Genomic DNA, 25,500 nt, shown 5'->3' on the forward strand with positions numbered 1-25,500 from the left:
TAGGCTAAGCATGGTGACTCGCTTCTAATGGAGGTTCTAGCATTTATTATTGTGAATGATTGCTGTAAAATGGGACCTGACGGAGTGCAATAAAGGTATCTATTTGTGACTTGATCTGTGTTTGCTTGTCTCTATTTGTAGTTCGGAATTGTGTGTCTTTTTTGGTAAGAAATGTTTCTAAGTTTAAGCATTTGTTTACGAATTGGTCAGAAATCAAGGTTGATATTTTGACAAAAAAGTCAATTCTATTACATTGCTTAGATGCGTTTTTGAAGGTCGTCTATGCCTTGGATGAATCTATGAGTATCCGGGTCTACTGATGTTTAGTTTGCATTTTTGACGTTTTGGAGTTGGGCCTATATTTTACAGGCGTCTCAGGGCGTTATGGCAATGAAAGACTTAATGAAGACTCCATAGGACAGCAAATGTTGTTTTAGAATCTATCAACCAAGATTTCCACTTTACCATCAAATAGTATTACTGTATAAATTTTATAATAATCTTGTGGCTTGTCCTCTCCCTTGCGGTGTCGTTCCGACAAATCGATCCACTCGAAGGAACTCACTTAGCTTTCAACAATTGCACTCGAATATTCTTTCCTTTAATTATTCTTTTTTTTCCTAGAGCAATAAGAGCATGGAATTTACTTCCTGATAATATTGTAAACCTAAGTAATCTGGAGTCCTTTAAAACAGCAGCTTTGCCAGCCATCAGGCAACTAAAGGTGCCTCGCTCCGCATCTCCGCCGGCTCTAAACTGACCGTGCCCTCCCCAGTAAGCGTAAGCTACTTTATACTATTTTATAAGGGAGTAGTTTATTAAAGTATTAAAGTATCCACACTTTCTTGCACGCTCCACATGGTCATAGAAAATTTTATCTGGTGAGGGAATGGCCCTCGTCCACGTTTGTAAGGGCAGATAGGATATTTTAAACCATTAGAAAATGACCTGTTGGGAGAGGGGTGCGTAAGGAGCAAAAAAAAGTCGTACTTGTTAAAAAAAAAAACTGGAAAAAACATGCATGCAGTCATAACCAGACAGAACCAAAAATGGTTGCATAAAAGAAAAATCATGCATGTCTTGAAGGCAAAAAGAAATGAAACAAACAGATCTATTTTGTGATTTTGGAATGTTCATGTGGTAACTCCCTCACACATTCATTGGTAATAGAGTGGTTTTCAAAATCCCGTGCAACAAAATGTAATTGTTAATAAATTTTAATAGTCAAGCCAGAACAAAAGAGAACAAAGACATTTTACAATGTTTTAGTACTGAATAAACTAAATAGTTTTTCACTGGTTTTTGAAAACCACCGTATATAGTACAGCACTGTCTACAAGCGTCATACCTGCCATCTGATAAAGTATACATTGGTTTTAAAATACGGAAGTTCTACATAACATTATTCTCTTTAGGGACCTTATAGCCAAAACAATGTCTATCAAGGAGCCCAATATTTTCCTTGCCTGAAGGAGCTCCTTATCACCATATAATGCAATTTGGATTTTTATTAAAATGAAGGATATATTAAATTAGACTAATCACCTTTCATGAAGTTTAAGTGAAAATTCATTTTAGCAAAAGAGCATAAATGATTGGTTCAAGAGAAATAGCAAAGGGAATAACAGAAGCTGCTTATGCAAATAAGGTTTAATTTCCTGGGAAGTAAAACTACTTTAGCTTCACATTTGCATTTCCTTTGTATGAACAATTCCCATTATTTGTGTGGGCTGAAAATATGAGTAGTGAGACAAGGAAGTCAAAAGAACACTAATGAACAATATCATTCTTTATTTCTTTCAGTTTAACAACCATTTTCTCTGAACTTTCTTTTCTGGGAAATTCAATAAAATAAGTATGTATTTTATTCCTCTCTCTAAGCAATATAACTTTATTCACAATTTTTCCTTCAAAACGAAAAACCTTAAACGTGTATATACAAAATTTGAACGTTATATAGAGAAAAAAATCTCCTTGTTGATATTTGTACAGAAATACGCTTTGTCTTCCTACAATTTTAACAAATTGGGGATATTTTTTTCATTTTTTTTCTAACAAATTTAAATCTTTTGAGTCGTAGTTTTGTACAAAGAACGAAATATATGGACGGATAATTATAAATTACATAGTTCCGAGCCTTTTTCAATTTTATAAATATAGTAACTTTACAAGTAAGTATACGATGCGTAACATCTGCATTATTACTATTTGGGGTCAATTTGAGGTTTTGTGTTTGAAAGTCCTAAGCCATTATTGGCATTTGTGAAGTGAGGAAATTTTCCCGGTAGGTTTGATCTATCTGAGAATACCAATCGAAGTTGGCCGGAGAAGATAAAATAGGAGATCTCCTTGCATATTCCCCTTGTCTCGGGAAAGTCCAAGGACGTCCTGCGTTTGACTTCACTGGGCTGAATTCTTGTGCCGTAGCTGACAACGGAGACCCCATTCTCGCTATTTGCTGGTTACGGGGTTTTCTTGCGGCGTCTTCGGCAGTACTCCAAGCGAAGTATTTCCCGAATTCTTGACCTAGGACGGGCGATGAAGTTCCAGAATTCGAGGAACCACTGCTGAATGTTGGCGAAGCTCGCGCGGAGTTATGACTCTTGAAGGCCTGACTCGCTCCATTGCTTTTTGTGTTATGGCCGTTCAGGAGACCTACCCAGCGAGCCGTTTCGGAGTCTGTAATGTCGTCTAGTATGCTTGTGTTTTCCTTTTTGTAGATGACATTCACAGAGCCTTGCTCGCCTGGAAAAAAAATGAAAATCAGAAAATAAAAATTAGATATATTGATGAATAAATTCGTGAGCCTCTGAAAACAAGATTGTACGAGAAGAACGAGCTCGAGAATTCACAATCGAAGGACATTCGAGAACAAAACCCGAAACCGTAAAACCTTAGAGTAACAAATAAATACAAATAGTTTTCGAAAACCATACGCGAAACATTACATGCTCTGTTTGACTCAAGAGAAAACAACAGCAGCCGCCATTATTTTGAAAGCAAATAATTGGAGGTCGAACCCCGAGCGAGGAAAACAGAGAAATATGATACTATCACGTACACATGAAAAACTCTACGGGCGAGATTATAACAAAAATGGCAACCAAGGGAGTTAAAGGAATCAAAAGGAACCTAAAAAGTCCTCAAATGTCCATTACTTAGAGGTGAGAAACGAAATTAACGAGAAACGAATGATGTTTTGCTTACCGATTCGATACGACACTTCGTGCGGATCTATCCATAAGCAGAGTTTCTCGGGCAAATTCGCCTTCACATCGTCGATTTTTAGCCCGCTTTCTCGTGCAGCAGCGGCTAGAATTGGGTCAAGGTAGTGTGTTATGAGTATACATCTGTAACCACTGCCTTTTGTGGGTTTATTCGGGTACCAATGTCCATCGAATTTCTTGGTCAATTTCATTGCGAGCTCTTCGCCGAACAGGTCAACTCTTCGACGAGGCAATTTGTTGTAGAGAAAGTTCATGAGAAAATTGACGGATACTTGTATTTCGAGTTCCATATTTCTATCGCTTCGTATTTTAGTGGCGTATTGGTTTTGCTAGAAAAGGTAGAAAAAGTAATTGACTCAGTGACTGCCTCTTTCACTCCCAGCTGATTCGTGCGAAAGAGAACGCACAACAGTGCGGGGAAAGTGCCAAAGATCAGATTTTGTTTACCCTCCTCTGCCCTCATTGGTCCGGTCTATTGATAACAACGTCAATTTCGACCAATCAAAGGCCACTACCACAATAATAGACTAATCGGGTGCTTTTGTATAGCCAATCAGCAAGCCTTTTTTCGTGACGTCAAACTTAGGCCTGGTCTGACGACCAAAATAGACAAAGTGACGTCTCGGAATAGCTGGTAATCTTTTCATTGAAATGTTTCCTGTGACGTGCGTGTCTCCCATATCAACAGTCCATATTTGGTGTGCAATAGACAAGTACACAATAGATGTTTATATTTTAGACGCGACGCGGAATGTGTACAGTCTCTAGCAAACAGCATAAGTAATTTGTGATCCCCGGAAGAAATGAGAACAAATTATTATTTTTTAAACAGCAGAACCTAAAGACTAAATCTCAAGAGAAATGAGCAATCTGAACTTTAGGATATTTCATGAGGACGTATGGCGAATACACTCTTCATGATAGAAATGCTGATAATGATTTCTATTTGCCTTGAAGCGTAATCATAACTGTGACGACATCATATTCATCTATCTCCATCTCATGGTGCAACCCAAAACATTGCGCAACCTTACGAAAACGTTTTTTCCCTATCGATGTGCTTTACATTTCGGGTCTTCTAGAATTTAATGAATTCAGCAATTTTTCCCAATATATTTTTTCGCCATATAATAGAATACACGCAGCGTTTTACTGTAAGCATTATTCAAAATGCTTTATAGCGCGAGTTAAGAATAATAATACACTAGATAAAAAAGAACATTTTCTTTCTGTAAAATAATTTTAATTGAATACATTAGAAAAATAAAGCAATATATTTTCTCTTAATTCTTTGTATTTATTGCAATTATGTGGAAAGACTAGATTTTTATAACAATAACCCATTATGATAATAATGCGGGATTTAGCGTGTTTTTAGCGACCTGGATATGATACATGATTCTAGGAAAAACACATGCGGAACTCAATCTAATATTAGCTTACAACAAGAGAGTATTATGATCAAACAAATACTTACAAATATATTTCTAACTTGCTTTCTTTTCTGACTCCGTGGATCACATATATTTGATAAAAATGCAGATATGAAGCTTTGTAACCAAGAGACTTTGATCATACTACTCTCTTGTAAGAATAATTTTTTTTTAACTTTTATTTTATAAATTAAAATAAAAAAAAATAGAGAAAAAGTGTTATTTTTGTATCTAGCATAGAGTCTAGCACTCCATTCCGCGTTCCATTCTCCGTAAATTGTTGGATCATTTGCGGGCCTGCTATGTTTTTTTTGGGGGGTCGTTTGCGGGCTTGTACATTTCCTAGCCAGGCTTTTTCGTGGAGAAGTGAAATAAATGCTGTAAACTACTCCCTGGTTGATAGATACTGTATTCCAGTATTGATGCGCGTACACAGGGGGGGGGGGGGGGGGGGGGGGAATGCTCGTCTATCCAATATTCCAATATTGATAGGATTGATAGCACTTGGTTCTCAATTTATTATCAAGTGTTTTAGTAATTGATAGCCAATTGATAGTAACTCAGATTTTGGACAAATAGACTTTTACCAGATGCTTACAAATGAAATTGACTTAGAATCTGGACCAGGTTCTCTTTTATTTTCCTGCCTTAGATACTTCACCGGCTGTTTTTATTCCGATTTTAAATTTACAAGTTGTGAAAAGGGGCGCCACTTTCCCGTTTATCTTATCACTCTTAATTTTCGCGACGTCAAAATATCGCGATTTTGAGATGGCGATATTTCGCGACACTTTATTTTCGCGATTATCCTTTTTTCGTAAAAACCAGATCACTTTATTTTCGCGATTTTGGGATAACAAAATCAAGCAAAACAAACGGAATTAAATGTGCTGTAATCATCAAAACTGAAACAATTTATAACAAAAAAGATGCGTGTGGGTTGATGCTACAGCTTTTATGGGAATGTCATTTTTGTTTTAAATGTCCTTGCTGACTCCCAGCTATTATCAGGTTTCACTTGAGTAAATTGGGTCTCCCCCTTTACTGAGCAAGAAGCTCATTAGAAGTCTCCTCTATTAACACTGACACACTCAACCATCCCTACTTGGTTTTACAGAAGATCACACAAGGCCCCTTCAGGTGCATTCCCAGGATTGGCTGAGGGGGCAGTCTCGTACCCAGACGAAGCGCTATGCATTTTGGGACGGTCATGATGCGGTTTCAGAGGAATTCGCTTATTTTTTTTCTTCGCTTCAGGATTCCTGTGGATGTCCGCGCAACAGCAAACGGCGACGGGGTACGACTCTGCTGAGGGGGGATAGGCAGTCATAGGTATCATATGAAAAATCATAGTATTTGAAGGTTCCTTAACAAGAAATGACCCCCTTTTTGGCCGGGGGGGGGGGGGGGGGTGTACACCCCCCTTTGTAAGCGCCTGCCTTTACTCTTATTCCTCTTGCTCTCTTGAATAACAATAAAAGAAAATAAGACCAGATTTTGTAGTACACAAACATTGGCTTTTTATTTCATATTCACAAACTATAAAAGGCAACTCATCTGGATTAGTGAGAATTTTCATATTTTTTTTACAAAACAACAAAATGATTATTTTCAAAGAAAACAAAAATCTATGCAAATAACTTTTTATTTCCGATGCCCAACTATCTGTTATTGATCACACAGACAAGTTGTCTTTTTAATTACTAAACTAACAATCCTAAATAATACAATTGATTTTGGCATGTGTAAAAGTTTGAATATTTTTATGATAAGGTCACAAGAAAAAATACCCAAAAATTTGTGACCAAAATAAGACTAAGTGAAAAAAAAAAAAAAAAAAAACACTATGGCAAGAAAATCCACAAGCAACTTTTTTGAGCAAATTCCTTTAAAACTATTGCTATTGGAACAGGTAGGTGTCTTTGCCCAAGCCATACAACCAAACCAGATCATCAAGTGACACCCAAAATTATAAAAGAGTAATATCATTTAACCCCCAGGGATGGCAAATGATTTAAAAAAAAAAATGTCAAATCTTTGAAATTTCTACCAACACTTGCCACACTCACAAGAAATTGTGCACTTTAAACTCTTTGGATGCCTTCCTTTATAAGTTCCTTCCCCCCAAAAAAATGAGTCTCCTGTACAGTGGCTCTGCAGTGTGCTTTAGCTAGACTAACTTGATACAGTACCTGCATATTATGATTTTAGAATGTCTACCATTGCTTATTTACCATCCCAGGTATTTAGTTGATACAAATTCAGGGGTCCCTTAGAATTGAGTAAAAGATTGTGACACCTACAAGATGCATAAAAATACATGTTCTGTGATGAAATAATAGAGATTCTGTGAATGAGCTTTTCCACAATTTTTTTTGCACAAAAACACCAGTAAAGTAAAAGTTGCTGGGCAAAAATATCATCAGCAGAAAATATGGCAATCAGACAAACCCTGGCATTTTTGTATCAAAAACAATGCTATCCCAGTATCAAAAATTGGGCCTATGTGTATGATAGAGAAAAATTATGAAAACATTCATAAGTGTTGCTTATAAAAGCTTGCATCCCTTATTTCTTGGCTTCTTGGCAGGCTTTGTCGGACATAGTACAGCTCTAATTGCTTCATCAAATACGGTTTTAAGTCCTTTCTGTGTTAGAGCAGAACATTCAAGGTACTTGACAGCGCCGATTTCCTTTGCCATTTGTAGGCCTTGTGTGTACCCAATTGGACCCAATTTCTTTTCCTTGAGTTTATCTATTGTTTCTTTATCATCACGAAGATCAAGTTTGGTGCCAACAAGGACTATGGGTGTGTTTGGGCAATGATGGCTGACCTCAGGGTACCACTAAAATAGAAAAAACAAAGTTGAAGAACAGGGATGAGAAACTCAATCTTTAGGGAGTGTTCACTAAATAACCCCTGAGAGATGGGGGAGGGAAGAAATTGAGGGGGGCTCTGGAAATTTTTAGCTACCAAATGGAGGACTCCGTAAAAAGATGGGCACTGAATTTTTTCTGAAGCTTATAATGCACTAAGGTAATGGTACACATGCAATGCTATAGATTCAGACTCAGCAAAGCTCAATTATACAACTACTCTGATTGGCCAAGAGTCCATGTGTTATTAGAGGACACACGCACGCTTGGCGTCAGCATGCACGCACACTTTTTCAAAACTAGATTGTAACGTAACAAAACAAATAGATCTCATTTTTTTGTACATCTGTCCTCTAATAGATGCACAGGAGATGTTACAGTGTTTCATAAAAATTGGCTCAGCTTTAGCAGATATTAATAGTTCACATACATAATGATTCTGATTGAAATTCATATTTTCTAATTTCTAAATACAGATAGTTTAGAGACTGGGACTATCCAACTATCTGTGTTCAAACCTTGGAATGAGCATAAAATGTTTACAGCTATCCTTTCTATTGGTACCATTTTTGTTGTTTTAAGCCAAGTTCAAACATTGTATTATCTGTGAGCCATATTCAATGCAATTGTATGCAGATGAAGATGAAACAATCAACTTGATTCATTTGAATGCATTTGCATTTAATACGGTTCATGGATAATACGATGTTCGAACTTAAGCCTTAGGGGTGATTACTTCAATAAAAAACTCAGAAGTACCCTTTGCAAGTATAGCAAAGAACATGATCCTCGAAATGTAAATAACATTTTGGGAAAACTCCCAGCGGAACCCCGGGACAGTGAGTCAGTTGCAAATGTTTTCCCATGATAATTCCTATGAGCTGTTGGCACTGTTGAGGGTGACTTGACCATGCAAAACTGTAGTACAATAATAATTTTAAATAAAAATAAAACATACCTTTGCTCTGACGTTTTCATATGATGCTGGACTAATGAGTGAAAAGCAAATAAGAAACACGTCCTGGTAACAAAAAGTATTAATAAGTGTTAAAATTAGGCCAAACAGTTCATATACGTTTTCATGATGCTGGTATAATGAGTGTAAAGCAAATAAGAAATGTCCGGGTAACAAAAAGTAATCATAAGTGTTAAAATAAGGCCAAACAGTTCATATAGAGTTTTTTTTAGCTACATAAAAAATATGTTTCAAAGAATTCCAGAAATCAAATAAAACACTTACAAGTCTGTGTACACAAAGTATGAATCAACATAAGGTTGAAAAGGCCGTTAAACGCCTCTGTGAGACAGAGTGGTTGCACTGACGTTTCAAGCGTTAGTCCTTCGTCAAAGCAAAAGAAACTGAATAGGATGGGGGAGTGGTATTTATTGTATAGTGTGCAAACAATAGGCAGTAAGTCTGTGCACTGTGCATGGTCTGACAAAAGAACAAGAAACAATGTGTGTGTACACAAGGCTATTGATACTTACTGTCTGAGGATATGAGAGAGGCCTCAGTCTGTCATAGTCCTCCTGGCCTGTAACAAAGACATAATAGGTATTCAAGATATTGCAGCGGCAGAGGGCAGAACACTACCCTGCCCCAAAATACCGTAGGGACCTCAAGCGACAATGATGGCAAAGTGGACGACGAGGGCCGAAAAAATGGAATTTGACTCAGAATTCAGTAGCAACCATGATGCGAAAGAGCCAACTTTCAACATTGAGGAGGCAGCTCTTTGCTACTGTAGAAATGATGTCCTTAGTTTATTTCCAATTGTATCTGACTAATGCTTTGCTTATTTCATGCAAATTAAATTGGAATCGAATGCCAAGTGTGAATGCATCTTTTTCAATCTTGTTGTCCTAGCCGTCGACCTTGCTTAATGTTTCTAATGACCATGGGAGGTCAATGTACCCCCCCTCCCCCATTATGTGGAAATGTTATTATTTTGCACTAAGATTAATTTATACTGTGTTCCAGGGCCCTAGAAAAATGTCAAAATGGAAACATGCCCATAATATGCCCATGGACCCTGCGAAAAGTGGAGATTTTTCAACTTGCATGTTAACCCCCTAAAAAAAGTGGCTTATGTTGCCTTACATTATCACCAAAATACGAAAAAGTAAAATATTATGTTCTAAATTTCCTTCAAGAATTGTACAATAACAACAAAGCTGTTTATTTTACTTATAGCGAAAAAAATAGTTATGAAAGGCTTGTTTAAGGTACAAAGGCAGAAATGAAACAAGTAACTGCTGAATGGTCTGCCTGTCAATCACAGTATCAGTGAGGTAGACAAACTCTCGTCTGAGCACAAGATCTTTGTGAATTGTGACAAAATTCAATGTCAATTTTGGTTGACAGCTCAATAAGAAGAAAAACCAAAAAATGTACGAAAACTAACACATTGAGGAAAAATGATATTGACTCTGGAATATCGCTGACAAGCAGAATTTTTATCTCAACAAACGAGGTTAAAAAACACACACTAACAATATCCCAATGCATTAGAAACTGGGTACTTTTATCAGAATATTTGAAAATCGTAGGTAAGCACATGGATGGAACAGAAACAAAACGTTTAAAACTGTCTAACACAATTATGACAATTGTTAGGAACAAATCGCGGACGTTTGTTGGCCGAGTCTCATTTAGAGCATTGATAAATTAGATATAAGTGATCTGCATGGTACCATTTGTGAGTAATTTTGCTATAGATCACATCAAAATAGCTAGAGAGAAAAACAATACGCGAATAATTACCGGGTTTAGAGGAATGTTGAGAAAACACAGGTAGCAAGTTTATATTGATCATTGATTTGCTAGCAAAGTGAGAAGTGTTCAGTAATTGCTCGGGTTATATAAAGGTTTAAACGGTTATGTAAGCTTAAGTATAACATGCACAGGCGAAAAAAGTTCAGTATGGTTATAAAATTGAGGTCCATAGAAGCAAGTGTTTTCCTTGGTCGAAGAATTTCACTGAAGGAATTCCTACAACTACAAGCAAAAGCTTACCGGCCGTATCCCATAAACCCAGATTGATAGGTTTTCCATCCACCATAACATTCGCCGAGTAGTTATCGAACCTGGATATTATAATAAAGATAGCTAAGTATAAGTTGTTTGGATTTTTGGGAGGAACACGATTGTATTGGGAAATTTGAATGCAATGTAATTACGAGAAACCCACAGTATCAGAGTTAGAAATGCAGTGATATGAATTGGGGGTAAAATTTAAAACTTACACTGTTGGAATATACTCTCCAGGGAAGGCATTTGTAGTGTAGCTGATAAGAAGGCATGTTTTACCTACAGCACTGTAAAATAAAAGAGATCGATTAGTAATTGTACAGGGTTTATAAGTAGTCGGTGTGAACTTTGCGAGTCGAGGCGTGTTAGAGCAAGATGCCAACCGATGCCAAGGCCAAAAATTGTGGCGAAAATTGACCCTCAAAACGAGCCAAAACTCAAGCATTTAAATAATTCCCATTGAATTAGATATCCCACCTTAGACCAAGAACTATCGATAGGTATAAGAGATGAGAAATAATACTAAAATCCACACAAAACGCGTAGCGATAATCGAAGTCGAACGCCGGTAAAAATCCAACTCACCCGTCGCCCACAACTACACATTTGATGGCCTGCATAGCGCTTGGAAAATCAACAGAAAAACTCCAAAATGAACTAGGGAGAACTTCGAACCACTAAATAGCGGTGAAACTGGTTGAGCACCGCAAAAAACCGAGGTATTAGGAGTAGAATTAGAGTGATTCACACGGAAGTCGACAGATCTGCTCGGCCCTCGGTGTGGTTCGGTTATATAGTGTCTTGCGACACACCCTCGATTTTATACTACCCCCAGCGAAGAGCCAAAAAAAGACTTCACGATGTGTTGTGTGACGGAACAGCAATCTGTGACCTATTCTCTATTCGCTTTGAAAATCTTAGAAGGCGTATAAGCAAGGAAAAGGGCGAATTAGGGGGCGGATTGAATGTTTATTGTCACGTTATTCATTGTTGAATATTTTTAGGGCTGTCACGTAATTTAAAGTTGAATATTTTTAGGGCAGGAAGTCAATATAAAAGGGATTCGTAATTTATTTCTGGCAGAAATTAGGATCGATATAAAAGCAACATTTCAAAGCAGGCGAAAGATACCCTGGGTACCAGAGGCTCCGAGCTTCGCAGCGACAACGTATTGAGGGCCGTTCTTATTTTTAGTGAAAGGTATACAAAATTATAATACAGCATGTTCTTTTAGGCTTCTTAATGAAAGGTTCTTATAAAACAAAGAGTCTATATGAAATAAAATTTCAACACTAAGAACATGCCGAGGTTCAAGATAGCAGAAAATAAATAAAGTTAATGTAAAGTTTTTAAATCATGACTTTTGCTGTAGTTTTTTTTTAGATTGATTATAAAAGGAAATAGAAAATTCAAGCAGATAGCAAAATAGTATAGGCCATCCGCCTCGGATGAAACCATGAAACCAAAGTAATCAACTCAGCGAATTTGTTTTGAAAAGAGGTTTATATAGGTCTATTTTTAGATCAAAACTCTTGCATTTTATTTGCTTATTCTACTTGCATCGTTCGTGAATACCTCATGACGATAATATCAAAACAAGAGGGCAAGAGTGTTAAATTTGAGAACAAGCATCTTCCCAAAAGTTGGAAATTTCGTTTTCAACAAATAAGATATCATTTTGAAAATAAAGACAAAAGTAATAACTTCCGGTAAGCATACTTCCGGTGTGCACGTGATCTGAGATTTACATTCAGCCAAACATTTGGCGCGAAATTGACAACACGTCGAACCAAGGGAAAATTTCTCTCAATAGTGTTGATAAATTGGCTATTTCTTGAGTGTAAGATAAAGAAATGGCCCAGAAAAGTATCTCGTAAGTATTGAACCCTTGATCCCTAAAAAATTCAAGAGTAATTTGTACACACAGCTGACGGAACGAACTTCTTCATCTACCTCCATTTTGGATTTTGAATCCATGAATTTCGAATCGAAATTCTATAACTTCACTTACTTACTTAACTTAATTTTTAACACTATTTTTTTATAACAGATCTTTTTTTAATGTGCCATCCAAACCAAAGAATAATGATAAAGAAGTTGAGAGGTAAGGTTACCAATTAATCGATTGTTGTTTACAAGATTTTGCATCGACTGTTTGCCCTTGTTTGCTACTTTTGTTCCGATGGTAAAAATTGAGATGATGCTACTCAGCCGCGTTCCCAGGATTGGCCAAGGGGTGCGCAGTCACAGCTATCATATGGAAAAAGCATAGTATTTTAAGCTTTTTTAAATATGAAAAATGACCTGCTTTTGGCCGCCAAAGTGGTGCCAGCGCATCCTCCGCACCCCCCTGTGTACGCGCCTGATACTCAAACGATCATTCACAAGAAGTCATATGCACTATACTGATTAAAGGGGGGGTGAATAGGGGTATGTAAATCCCCCTGTGGATCTGCAGATATTTTTAGATCAGCATAGTTTGACAGATAAACAATAGCATTGATTGAAATTCATTTAAAATCCGAAATTCGACCGCCAAAGCAGTCAAAATCCGTAATCCGTGCCCAAATTGGCAACAGATCCGTGATCCACCGTATTTCCAAAATCTGCCAATCCGCTGAAATAATCATCTAAGTCCATAATCCGTGAACATTACGGGGCCGAATCCGCCGATCCGCGAATCTTTTCACCCCCCCCCCCCCCCCGATTATCGATCTGTGCATAGTTGGTAATTATCAATAAACTTCAAAATTTTTCTGTTATTGATTAATATTGATTGCTTATTGTACACATATTGTGAACATTGTTTTTTACCCTAGCTCATGCTATTATAATTTACAGATAGCTTGTGCAATTACAGCTTTTAAAAAACTCACTTCAATTATTTCCAAATTGAAAATTGTTTGTTAGGCCAAAACAAAAAACTCCAACAAAAGCACCTCAAGTAGCTGCTTCTCTGGAGTCCCCGCCTGTCAAGAAGTCTCGTCGCCGGGTGGCTAGAGTCTTGGATGACAGTAGTGATGACGAGGACGAGAAAATGGAGACAGGAACTGTTTCCCCTCCAAAGACTAATGGACACAGTAGTAGTCCTGAGAGAGGCAAGGAGGCTGCAAAGTGTGATGGTACCTCTGCTGTCACTAGCAGACACAATGCATGTGATACAAATTCTCCCCCCTGTGTTCAGACATCACCTTCTGGGATCCCAAAAAGAACAACAGGTATCCCATAAAGAAAAGTTTACTTTAATATTTGTATAGCACAAAATAACATAGCAAGACATATAATCAAATGTGCTCCTCATTTCTCATCAATTTTCTCATCAGTAAAGATACAGGCCGCTTCGTGGAGTTTACTATCGTTATTGTGAAAGCAATGTCACTAAAGACGGGTTCTTTAACCCTATTCAGAGGTTTTCTCTGTCGGGGGGGGGGTGCTCTTTCAGCCCCCCCCATCCGAAAGTTTTGAACCATTGGAGCTATTTTGACCAAATTTTCAAAGATTGATTATCTGACAGAGAGGAACAAAATGATTTATAATATGACGTTATTATGACGTCCTTCATAGAACATCCAAAATCCAGTTATCATAATCAGTTTTTAATAAAAAAGAGACCCATATTCTTCAAAAAATTGTCTTTGTGACGTTACGATGGCGTCACTTAAGTGAGCAGAAACAGGCAATATTTCTGGTTTTTTTTCTATGTATTTCTGTATGTCTTTTTTCGATAATCTTATTATCTTGCAGTAGACATATATTATTAGTGACACTGTTTCTATAACAACAATATATGACACCTGTGATGTCATTGATTGGCATGGTATCTTTAATATAGCATGAGTTTGCGAATCTTTATTAAGGTAATAATTTAAATATCTTTCCCAAAAATATTTTTCTTCTACTTAAAGGAACATAAAAAGGATGTTGCCAAATTTAGATGTTAGTTTAAAAAAACCCAGCAATTTTTAGCTAATTATGTGACATCAGCATCTGCCATCTTGGATCCGCCATCTTGGATTTAATAAAAGCTATTTATTTTAATCGATAAAAACTGAATTGCAAAATCTGAAGCTTTTTGACAATATTCCAAGTTTTCACTTCCTTTCAAGTTGTATTAATGATTTCAGTTTTTTTTGCCAATTCTACAAGCACTATTTCGACAAGGTAAAGAATTGACAAAAAACCACCACCCCTCCCCCCTAGTGGTAGCCATGGGGTCAAGGGCGCACCCACACACCCGTTTGGACTAAAGTTTTAGAAGAAAGGTGTTGGAGCTAAAATCTATAACCACCGGCCATTTGTTTTATTTGTACCCCCTTCCCTCACCTTGGAGAAATCTTGAAGCAGCCCTCGATAGTGACATTTTCTTAACTCAGAGATTTTGCTTTAAGATACAGAAAAATAAATCAGAATTTCACAGACAACAATAAATATTGTTTTGAAAGAAACAACAGTAATGTGTGTTAGGGTTGTATTCCCATTCTCAGCTACTGCTAAAGATGTTAGGTTTTCTTATTACCATCATCACATAATATGTTATGTTTAGTACACTCTATGGCCAATCAGCACATCATAAAAGCATTTCATCCTTAAAAATGTGGACATCTTTTTTCTCCAGCAAGAAAACACATGAAAAGAAAGGCTTCAAGTGAAAGTGGGAGTTCTTCTGATGATAAGGTACAATACATTCAACAAAAATCAGAAGTACTAAAGGAAGTTTTCTTAAGTTATGATAATGTGACAGTTGTCTTTTTTTTTACAAGGAAAGAGAAACAAAGAAGCCTAAAGCTGATGTGGAAAATGAGTGCTCAGCAAAACAAATAGCTGATGCAGATTATAAATTGGAACTGGAAGAAAATGGAAAAGAAAACAAGAAGAAAGTGAAAAAAGAAAAAAATGAAAAACAACCAAAAGAGAAGACAACAAACGAAAAGGAAATTGCTAAGAATAAACAGAATCACAAAAAGACAAAAAAAGTCGATAACAAAACAACTACAGAAAGCTCTGAGGATAATCAGGAAAAGTCTTCAAGTGATGACGAGGATATGGACAAAAAAACAATTTCAAAGAAATCAGCATTTAGCAGCTTCTTTTGTAAGTAGCATGGAATTCAATACCATGTCCAGTTATTAGAGATTTTAACTAAATAATTTTAATTAAAGTGTAACACAAGAATTCCAACAAATGTTACAAAAGGAAGACTAAAGGTTGGCTGTATGAAAAAATGTGATATTAATCAAATATCAAATTTATTGCAGCTCCTAAGCCAACTTCAAGACCAAAGAAACAAAAAGAGCCAATGAAGGAGACAGTGAAAAAGGAAAAGAAAGAAGAGAAGTCTTTAGCCAAATCTGAAGACAGGTACTAGGGCTGTAATATTAACATATTTTTAAGTGAATGGCCTTTTGTGTTTTTCTCCTATTAGACTTAATATTCTCATTTTCTGTGACCGTCATTGCAGTAATGTTGAGATTAATGCGGATATCAAGCCTGTTGAGGCCAGGGACTATAACCCAGAGAAGAACTATTATCACCCTATCAAGAATGCATGCTGGAGAAGAGGGGAGAAGTGAGTTACTCTAAGACCAGTATCCTCATCACAGCCACCAACATTATACTTGTAATGATTTGTGTTATGGCTGTAAGAGTAACAGGACTACAGGCTACGACAAGATCACATTCAGACTGATTTATTCAAATCACATGGCAGGCTTACAGGGTTGCTTGTTAGTCACGTGATGGCGTGACTACCATATAAGGACTACTCATAACATCCCCCTCTCAAGTTAAGCTATACAATAATTAATAATCTATGAATAATCATAATTAATCAATAGCATAATAAGGATAAGATATGATGTGCTATGAGTCCATGATATAGTCCTTGTGCCAGACTGGTGCAGATTTGGCACGGCTAGATCTACGTGGCTCTTCTGGAGTGATCACTACATTTTCACTTTCGAAGGTGCTATCTAGCATATCATCCTTACTGACATACAGTGGTGGTTCCCTAGATGCATTGGCTCTTTCTGCTGTTTTCTCTGTAAACTTAAACACTTGTCACATTTTGTTATCATTTCGGAGATGTCGGCACTAAGACCCGGCCAGTATACCGCGGCCCGTGCTCTAGCCTTACTTTTCTCTATACCAAAATGGCCCTTGTGTATTTGTTGGAGAATTTGCTGTCTCCATGTGACTGGAATAACTATTCGCTGGTCCTTCATGACAAGCCCATCTAACAGGTGTAGGTCATGACGCACATTCCAGTAGGGTCTAAGTTGCACTGGAACACTTTGTCTGTTTTGCGGCCACCCTTCCTTTATATACTTACCAAGAAGTAACATGTCCTGGTCCTTGCCTGTTATTTCTTGGAGCTGTGAGAGCTTCGTGTCTGAGACAGGCAGGTCTGTCATAATGCAATGGACCATGTGCTCCATTTCGTTATGCATGTCATTAGTCTGGGTTTGGGCTTCTGTGTCATATGCTCTGGATAAGGTGTCGGCTATGTATAGGTACTTGCCTGGCACGTAACGGACAGAAGTGTGGTATTTTTGGAGTCTCAGCCTCATTCGCTGTAGACGGGGAGGCACTTTGTGCAGCGGTTTCCTAAAGATGGACTCTAAAGGTTTATGGTCAGTCATAACATCAATATCTGCCCCATAGGTATACATATTGAATCTCTCGCATCCAAATACAATTGCCAGCAACTCCTTCTCTATTTGTGCATAGTTTTGCTCTGCACTAGTCAGGGCCCTGGAGGCATAGGCTACAGGTTGACCATTCTGGAGCAAACAGGCTCCAAGTCCACTCTTTGAGGCGTCAACCTGCAAGGTGGTAGGTAAGTGTATATCATAGAATCTAAGTACTGGTTTGCTTGTGAGTGCTGTCTTTAGCTTAGCTAATGCTGCATCATGCTCTGGGTGCCAGGCCCAGGCTGCCTCCTTCCTCAGGAGCATTCTCAATGGGGCAGTCAATTCAGCCATGCTGGGTATGTACTTTGATAAATAGTTGATCATTCCCAGCAATCTCTGTAAATCCTTTTTGCACTGTGGGACAGGCATCTTCAAAATGGCTGATACTTTAGCAGGATCTGGCGTGAACCCGTTATTACTGATCACCTCCCCCATATAGCTTACCTTGTCTAGCCGGTACTGTATCTTGGATTTGTTGAATCTGATGTTGCGTTCCCTGGCTCTCTCAAGCACCTTGTGTAGGGCTCTGTCATGCTCGGCTGTCGTTTTTCCTGCAATAATAATGTCATCATAAACAGGAAGCACACCTTCTATGTCACCAAAATGCTCCTCTACCATTTTTTGTGCCACTTCACTAGCACATGAAATTCCAAATGGCATTCTACAAAACCGGAACCTACCAAAGGGCGTGTTAAATGTGCAGAGTAATGATGCTGCATCACTCAGCTTCTTATGCCAATAGCAACTGGACATATCTACAACTGTAAATACCGTACACCCATTAAGGGTGCTTGATATTTTCTCGATTGAAGGCGGTTTATAATCTTCCCTTACAATGGCTTCATTTAAATCAGGGGGGTCTAGGCATAGTCTAAGGGATTTATCTTTCTTCTCTACAATAACAAGGTTACTCACCCATTCAACTGGCTCGTTGACCTTTTTGATTACCTCCCGTTGCTCAAGGTCATTGATGGTGGTTTTTAACTGCTCTATCAAACGCAGTGGAACATTTCGTTGGTGCTGAATTGTAGGTCTTGCGCCCTCTTTGAGGCAGATATCATACTCACCCTCAACACATCCCAGACCTGTGAAAACATCCTCAAACTGATCCAGGAGGTTGCGTGGCTGCTCTAGCGCATCTATGCTAAGACCTTGCGCTCGCGCACCACCACTAAATGTGATTAAACCTAACTTCAGACACGTTTCTACGCCTAAAATGGGTCTATCATTGTGCTCTACTATATAATACTCAACTGCGATTGGGCTCTCTTGCCCTTGGACAAGTGTATCTATATAGCATTTGCCTACAGTTTTTAGGGGGTTTCCTCCGAAAGCTCGTAGTTTGAGTGCTGTTTGTTCGATCGTGCAGTCAAGTTCTTTCGCAACCGCTTCCGGGATCACGTTACATTCTGCGCCGCTGTCTAATTTGAAAGTCACGTTCTTCCCATTCAAACTCAGGCACTGTTCCACACACTTTATCTTGTTGCTACTTTTGATCTCTTCGATGTAAAGGCTCTCGATTTCTTTGTACAGGTTGTTTGGGTCTTGCTGCTCTTGTAACTCGACCTCGCGGATAGCTCTAAAAGCACCACGCTGTTGTTGATGTGCTTGCGGTTGGGGGAGTTTCCTCGTGCAACAGCGGGCGAAGTGATTTTTCTCCTTGCACCGATGGCAGGTTGCGTTGTATGCTGTGCAATTCCCCCGATCGTGTTGCAGCCCACAAAATCTGCATTTGAAGCTCTGTCCCTTGTTCTGATTCTGTGTCGGAGCTCTTGCGTTTAGCGAATCAATTTCCTTGATTTCCTGTGACTGCTCTGGCCTCGTGATCAACTTCGATTGCTCAATCGCCTGCTCTGAAGCTCGGCACAGATTTATGGCTGTCGTGAGGGTTAAATCCGGTTCACGGAGGAGTCGCTCCCTCAGCGTAGGGCTGTTGGTTCCAATAACGATTTGATCACGTATGAGCGAGTCCTTTATTACACCAAAGTCGCACAGCGCGGCCTTGCGTCTCAACTCGGTTAGAAATGTATCGAACTGCCGTTCCCCTCGAGTGGTTGTTCGGAAAATGTACCTCTCATAGGTTACATTCGTGCGCGGCATACAATAATCCTTTAGGGCTTTCAGGGTGTCTTTGACCTTTCTCTCTGCTATCGCCTCTGGTATTCCTGGTAGCGTCTTTAAAACTCTTCGGGCTTTCAGCCCCACTATACTGTAAAGTGTGGCCACTTGGACCTTCTCCTCCTTTGTTGTTAGCCCACTCGATATCTCGTACAGCTCCCAGCTCTCTTCAAACTCTCTCCATGCTTCCGCTAAATTCCGACTATCCATGTCTAGTTCTGGCGGTGGCTTGATTTTCTCCATATCTATGATTATTGTCGCCCTGGACCTCCGACTCCTGGTACCATGTAATGATTTGTGTTATGGCTGTAAGAGTAACAGGACTACAGGCTACGACAAGATCACATTCAGACTGATTTATTCAAATCACATGGCAGGCTTACAGGGTTGCTTGTTAGTCACGTGATGGCGTGACTACCATATAAGGACTACTCATAACAATACTCATAACCATAACCATCACCACTCTCACCACCACTGCCATGACCACCATTATCACCAATGCCCTCACCACTACGACCAGCACCAAATTCCACCACCACCATTATCATCATCTTTACCACTGACACTACAGTACCATCAGCACCACCATAACCATCGCCAGCACCATCTCCACCAGCATTCTCACTATCACAACCACTGCCATCACCATTGTCATCACCACCACCACTACCAACACAAACATAACCATCACCATCATCACCACCACCACAACCATCACCAGCACAACCATCATCATTACCACAACCACAACCATCATCATCATCACCAGCACACACATCTTCATCTCCTGCATCATCAGTATCACCACCACCACACCACCACATCCATCATCATCATTGTTATAAAGATCACCATCCACATCTGTAATCACATTATCACTATACTATGTATATTGCCATAATTGCTTGAATAAGTGCCTCCTTTAAATACATGCATCTCTGAATAAGTGCATCGCCTAAGAGTTTGTAATATATATGAATGACACACTAACACAAACAAACGAAATAGCCAAAGAACAGAGTCGCAACACAGATAAGTTAACTGATAGAAACAAACAGGGAAAGGCTCTGCTAGAGGGTAGGTTCTGGGAGGATGAATTCTTCCTACACCTTGTGAAACAAGCAATTTTTTTCTAGAGATAAAACAGATTTTGAATTAAGCGCCTCCCCTGTATAAGCTCCTGGTCTGGGACATGAAAAATTGAATAAGCACTGTGTCTCTTCTTATTCAAGCTATTATGGTTTTTCAGCATCCCATATGATACCTGAGAACATGTTTTGGATAAAAATTTATTAGTTTTAATACAGTTTTTTTTCTTAGGGTGCCTTATCTTGCTGTTGCAAGAACCTTTGAGATAATAGAAGATACATCAGCAAGGTAGAGTAAACACTACTCAAAAAAGTTACTTACTTTTTGGTTATTTTGGCAGGCTATCCAAAAAATTGAAAAGAAAAGGCTTTGCAAATGCAAAAATATCTATAACAGATATACATAATATGTACCTATGACAGTGCATCCCCCTCAGCAATTGCTGGGTACCTGCCTATTTTAACATAGCATAAGTAAGTATGATGAAAAAACCCATAAGCTACTCTACAGTTTCATCCCATTTTAGTTGTAGATTTGATTGTGTACTTTGTACAGTATTTTAATTTTTCTTATATATTCTTCTCTGCATCCCCCTCAGCAATTGCTGGGTACCTGCCTATTTTAACATAGCATAAGTAAGTGTGATGAAAAAACCCATAAGCTACTCTACAGTTTCATCCCATTTTAGTTGTAGATTTGATTGTGATTTTTCTTATATTCTTCTCTGCATCCCCCTCAGCAATTGCTGGGTACCTTCCTTTTTTAACATAGCATAAGTAAGTGTGATGAAAAAACCCATAAGCTACTCTACAGTTTCATCCCTAGTTTCATCCCATTTTAGTTGTAGATTTGATTGTGTACTTTGTACAGTATTTTAATTTTTCTTATATTCTTTGTTACAGGCTAAAGATAATGTCCATTCTCAGCAACTTTTTTAGATCTGTGATTGCATTAACACCGAATGACCTTCTTCCATGTGTCTATCTTTGCTTGAATAAGGTAAGTCTAACAGATCTACCTTGTGTCTATCTTTGCTTGAATAAGGTAAGTCTAACAGATCTACCTTGTGTCTATCTTTGCTTGAATAAGGTAAGTCTAACAGATCTACCTTGTGTCTATCTTTGCTTGAATAAGGTAAGTCTAACAGATCTACCTTGTGTCTATCTTTGCTTGAATAAGGTAAGTCTAACAGATCTACCTTGTGTCTATCTTTGCTTGAATAAGGTAAGTCTAACAGATCTACCTTGTGTCTATCTTTGCTTGAATAAGGTAAGTCTAACAGATCTACCTTGTGTCTATCTTTGCTTGAATAAGGTTAGTCTAACAGATCTACCTTGTGTCTATCTTTGCTTGAATAAGGTAAGTCTAACAGATCTACCTTGTGTCTATCTTTGCTTGAATAAGGTTAGTCTAACAGATCTACCTTGTGTCTATCTTTGCTTGAATAAGGTAAGTCTAACAGATCTACCTTGTGTCTATCTTTGCTTGAATAAGGTTAGTCTAACAGATCTACCTTGTGTCTATTTTTGCTTAAATAAGGTAAGTCTAACAGATCTACCTTGTGTCTATCTTTGCTTGAATAAGGTAAGTCTAACAGATCTACCTTGTGTCTATCTTTGCTTGAATAAGGTTAGTCTAACAGATCTACCTTGTGTCTATCTTTGCTTGAATAAGGTTAGTCTAACAGATCATATTCCCCTGGCAGCCATGCTTTTGTTACTGTTTTCATCCAATTTTGGAAGACAAACTACACTGTATGAAAAATCTCAAAATAAGTATAAAAAATTATACTTCACCAAATTCAATTAGTATTAAATAGCTGCCCCAAATTGGGAAATGGAAATGCATTCAGTAAAATAACGTTATTTAAAGAGGGTGTTTTAACCTATTTAAAGTTTGCCAACAGGTGTCCCTAAAATAGATGGTGGATGGTCCTTCCATGCTTGTTATTTTGTTAAGATGAAAAAAAAATAGTGGCTGTCAAAAGACTTTTTACCATTCCTTATACCTTTGCTTATTTTATGGGTGATGAGAGAGGAGCGGTAGAGCTTGAAAGTAGGGTGTTTTTAACAACCTGGGTGCCATCTCAAACTTTTGCCCTCCTACTACCCAACCCCCCTACCCAACATCACACCCTCTCTAAACACACCCTCTCTAAACACACCCTCTCTGGCTTGTTGCCAGAAGAGCTTGTCGATTCATTTGAAAAAACTCCTTTCCCTATCTGTTCAAAGGTTTTGGTGTTACTTCTCTCACTTAACCTGAACTGCCTAAAAAAGTTACAAAAAAACCTCCATTAGGAAGACAAATTCTATATTTGATAGACACATTTTTAAGGCCTAAGGGCTTCCAGGTTCCATTGTTTTAAATTTCTTGTTTTACTTGGTCTCTAGCTTGCCCCAGCATATGAAGGAATAGAGCTTGGTATTGGAGATCACATCCTCATGAAAGCCGTCTCTGAAGCTACAGGTAAAATGTATTGATGCAATATGAAATAACCATGCAGGGAATCTCCAAATGCATAATTTACCCCAGGCCTATAGGAGGGTGCAGAAGCTGTGCATGATAACCCCTTGGTGATAAATATCGTGGTGTATAAAAGTACACACCACAGAAAACTATGGGAAATTTGTTAAATTTACCCCAGGCCACCATACAGGAGGGTGCAAAAGGTGTGCCTGTTACCCGTTGGGTGCCAAATAGTGCGTAACTTGTCAAATAATATTCTTTTTCGTGTGACTCCTATTACTACGCACCCCCACAGCCAATTCTTGGTGTGCGCCCGTACCCAATGTTGACCCTTTGACTTTAGCCATCTGGCTTTGGCTCAGCTAGTAGAAATGGGTGGATCAAGATAGCATCACACCCTTGCTGGAAGAATATGCATCACTAAAATATATCACAATCATGATCTTGAAATACTTTGGATGAAGCAGCTACATGTTTTTTTAAAGTACACAACTTTGAGTCTTGGGAAAATCAAGTTTCCATAGATTCTTGAAGCATCTTTAGGAATTACATGGATTTGTCTTGGCTGCAGAACACTTTTTAATTTTTACATTCCAGGGCGAAGTCTCTCCCAAATCAAAGCTGACTTGGCAGACAAAGGGGATCTTGGTCTTGTTGCTGAGGTTTGTTCCAATTCTTACAACTGCTGCTGCTCTTATTGTTATTTGGGCCACATCAAAAAGGGTTTGGACAATGATCACACTTGAATCATACTATTTGAGTAATTTCAAGCCAGGCAACATGGAGCACACATAGAGATACTAAATCAAATAAGGGGTGTGCATTGATTGTAATGTTTTTTTTTGTCTAGCTTTGTAGTTACCTTTGCTGTCTTTGTCATGCTCAGTTTAACTAAGTACGCAGCTGCTTTGTCTCCTATTATCAAAGGAGTTCTTTTGTCTCTATTCTTCTCGTTTGTGTCGAGGTGCGGATATTGTTCATTTGCCCAATGAAATTGCAGCTTGTAAGAGCTGCGTGCTGACGCTAACTAAGGACTGGTTCTACTGTGTCTATTAAACAGACCTATATTAAACTACTGAGCAATAAATGTACATACAGTAGTCTGATTCATGTGTGAGTGTAATTACAGCTGCTGTCATTTTTTGTTTTGCTATTGCTATGTTCAGAGTAATTACTTAGTTATCTACTTTGTTCATTGGCACTATAATCCAATAACAGGGCTGTTGAGTCACTTACAAATGTTGGTAATCTTGCCAACAGATAAAGTATGTATGCATATTAGCTTGAGCTGTTGAACATTGTTTTTATTGGTACATATTTGATACTATGAACAATCTAGGTAATGGTGAAATAAGAACTGCATTATTTTGGCCTTTTTAAGTATTGTTTACCATGGCTGTTTATAATTTTTTCTTTCTTTTGCAGGCTAGTCGGAGCAACCAGCGTACTATGTTTGCGCCTCCAAAACTCACAGCAGCCAGTGTTTACAGCAAGCTTAAGGACATAGCATTATTCACTGGACATAGTGTATGTATAGATTTACAGAATTTGCCATTTCTTTTAGTGTTGTACTCTTTCTGTTAACATCAGTTGTGCTGTGTTACTTTACAGTCTACAGGAAAAAAAGTAGACATTATTAAAGGAATGTTTGTGGCGTGTCGTCACTCTGAAGCAAGGTACCTCATTCGGTAAGCATGAAAATTCATGTCTGGTGCAACAGGTTAAAATGATTGCCAAGACAAACATTAATTTCTCCACCACTATAACTATCATTATCAACATAATCACCATCAAAACCATGATACCAACAAAACCTTAACCACTATCAACATAAGCATTATCATCATAACCACCACCATCACCGCAACCCTCATAATCACTGTTAATTATCACTATCAATTTTCAATATGCCGCCATCACTGTCATTATCATGGCCATCACTAGCATCATCTATTTCCATCACCAACCACAATCACCACATCTATCTCCACCACAACCGCCATCACCAAACACATTTTGTCACCTCTGCCACCAAATCTATCTCCATCTCTCATGATCAATCTCATCTTCCCTTTTTCCACAACTACTGAACTAATCATCATCAACATCATATCAAAATCATCAACATTACCCCCACCATACATATTTTCATCAATTCTTTCACCATGTAGCACCCAGATTTAGCATTATCACCATCAATAATGATTCGTCCTCTTCATGAGCGTTATCGTCATCAGCACTTGTGCATCATCTTCATTAGCATCATCTTCAGTGTTTTAGGAGAGCGTCATCATTATCACTAGTGTTACACAGGTTTTCCATTTGCTCTCTACAGGTCACTTAGTGGCAAGCTCAGGATAGGACTTGCAGAACAGTCAGTCCTCACTGCACTGGCTCACTCTGTGGTACTTACACCTCCTAGTTCAGGTAAAATCCTTCTTCATCACCTTTTGTTTCGTTACAGTACCCCACTTACTATCATGACAGACTTGACATTAAGGTTTTAAGGATGATAAATGCGTTTTTAGATGATGAACAAGTTCACTCGCCAAAGAATGCTTCAG

The 25,500-nt window shown here is 38.3% G+C and overlaps 3 protein-coding genes and 1 long non-coding RNA gene across 5 annotated transcripts in view; 2 read left to right on the plus strand and 2 right to left on the minus strand.

Annotated features, from left to right (window-relative positions):
- Nucleotides 1–38: 38 nt before the first annotated feature.
- LOC116616955 lies at nucleotides 39–6,155 on the plus strand. Its single transcript, XR_004295537.2, has 3 exons — nucleotides 39–95; nucleotides 625–774; nucleotides 5,778–6,155. It is a non-coding gene; the product is annotated as an uncharacterized LOC116616955 (long non-coding RNA).
- On the minus strand, nucleotides 1,775–3,660 carry LOC5510098 (protein Tob1). The gene is made up of 2 exons (XM_001630548.3): nucleotides 3,208–3,660; nucleotides 1,775–2,745 (listed from the first exon to the last, which is right to left on the minus strand). The coding sequence occupies exons 1-2, from the start codon at nucleotides 3,515–3,517 to the stop codon at nucleotides 2,243–2,245; spliced, it is 813 nt and encodes a 270-aa protein (XP_001630598.2). The 5' UTR covers nucleotides 3,518–3,660; the 3' UTR covers nucleotides 1,775–2,242.
- On the minus strand, nucleotides 6,156–11,378 carry LOC5510099 (ras-related C3 botulinum toxin substrate 1). The gene is made up of 6 exons (XM_001630549.3): nucleotides 11,154–11,378; nucleotides 10,784–10,855; nucleotides 10,554–10,624; nucleotides 9,026–9,072; nucleotides 8,496–8,558; nucleotides 6,156–7,506 (listed from the first exon to the last, which is right to left on the minus strand). Exons 1-6 carry the CDS (start codon nucleotides 11,186–11,188, stop codon nucleotides 7,210–7,212), a joined length of 585 nt encoding a protein of 194 aa, XP_001630599.1. The 5' UTR covers nucleotides 11,189–11,378; the 3' UTR covers nucleotides 6,156–7,209.
- A 927-nt stretch (nucleotides 11,379–12,305) lies between these two features.
- The window catches only part of LOC5510104 (DNA ligase 1), a 28,011-nt gene continuing 14,816 nt past the window's right edge, over nucleotides 12,306–25,500 (plus strand). The window contains exons 1-14 of one of the 2 annotated variants that reach the window (XM_048719678.1): nucleotides 12,307–12,441; nucleotides 12,619–12,672; nucleotides 13,479–13,786; nucleotides 15,184–15,242; nucleotides 15,329–15,659; nucleotides 15,824–15,926; nucleotides 16,027–16,134; nucleotides 20,699–20,755; nucleotides 21,370–21,466; nucleotides 22,861–22,936; nucleotides 23,534–23,598; nucleotides 24,362–24,463; nucleotides 24,548–24,624; nucleotides 25,272–25,363. In XM_048719678.1, the coding sequence (XP_048575635.1) occupies nucleotides 12,422–12,441; nucleotides 12,619–12,672; nucleotides 13,479–13,786; nucleotides 15,184–15,242; nucleotides 15,329–15,659; nucleotides 15,824–15,926; nucleotides 16,027–16,134; nucleotides 20,699–20,755; nucleotides 21,370–21,466; nucleotides 22,861–22,936; nucleotides 23,534–23,598; nucleotides 24,362–24,463; nucleotides 24,548–24,624; nucleotides 25,272–25,363 (1,549 nt within the window). In that variant the 5' untranslated portion in view covers nucleotides 12,307–12,421. Of the gene's footprint in view, nucleotides 12,442–12,618; nucleotides 12,673–13,478; nucleotides 13,787–15,183; nucleotides 15,243–15,328; nucleotides 15,660–15,823; nucleotides 15,927–16,026; nucleotides 16,135–20,698; nucleotides 20,756–21,369; nucleotides 21,467–22,860; nucleotides 22,937–23,533; nucleotides 23,599–24,361; nucleotides 24,464–24,547; nucleotides 24,625–25,271; nucleotides 25,364–25,500 lie in introns of both variants that reach the window. The other variant, XM_048719679.1, reaches the window with a different exon arrangement.

Source organism: Nematostella vectensis, chromosome 12 (assembly GCF_932526225.1).
Source record: "Nematostella vectensis chromosome 12, jaNemVect1.1, whole genome shotgun sequence".
Taxonomy (NCBI): domain Eukaryota; kingdom Metazoa; phylum Cnidaria; class Anthozoa; order Actiniaria; family Edwardsiidae; genus Nematostella; species Nematostella vectensis.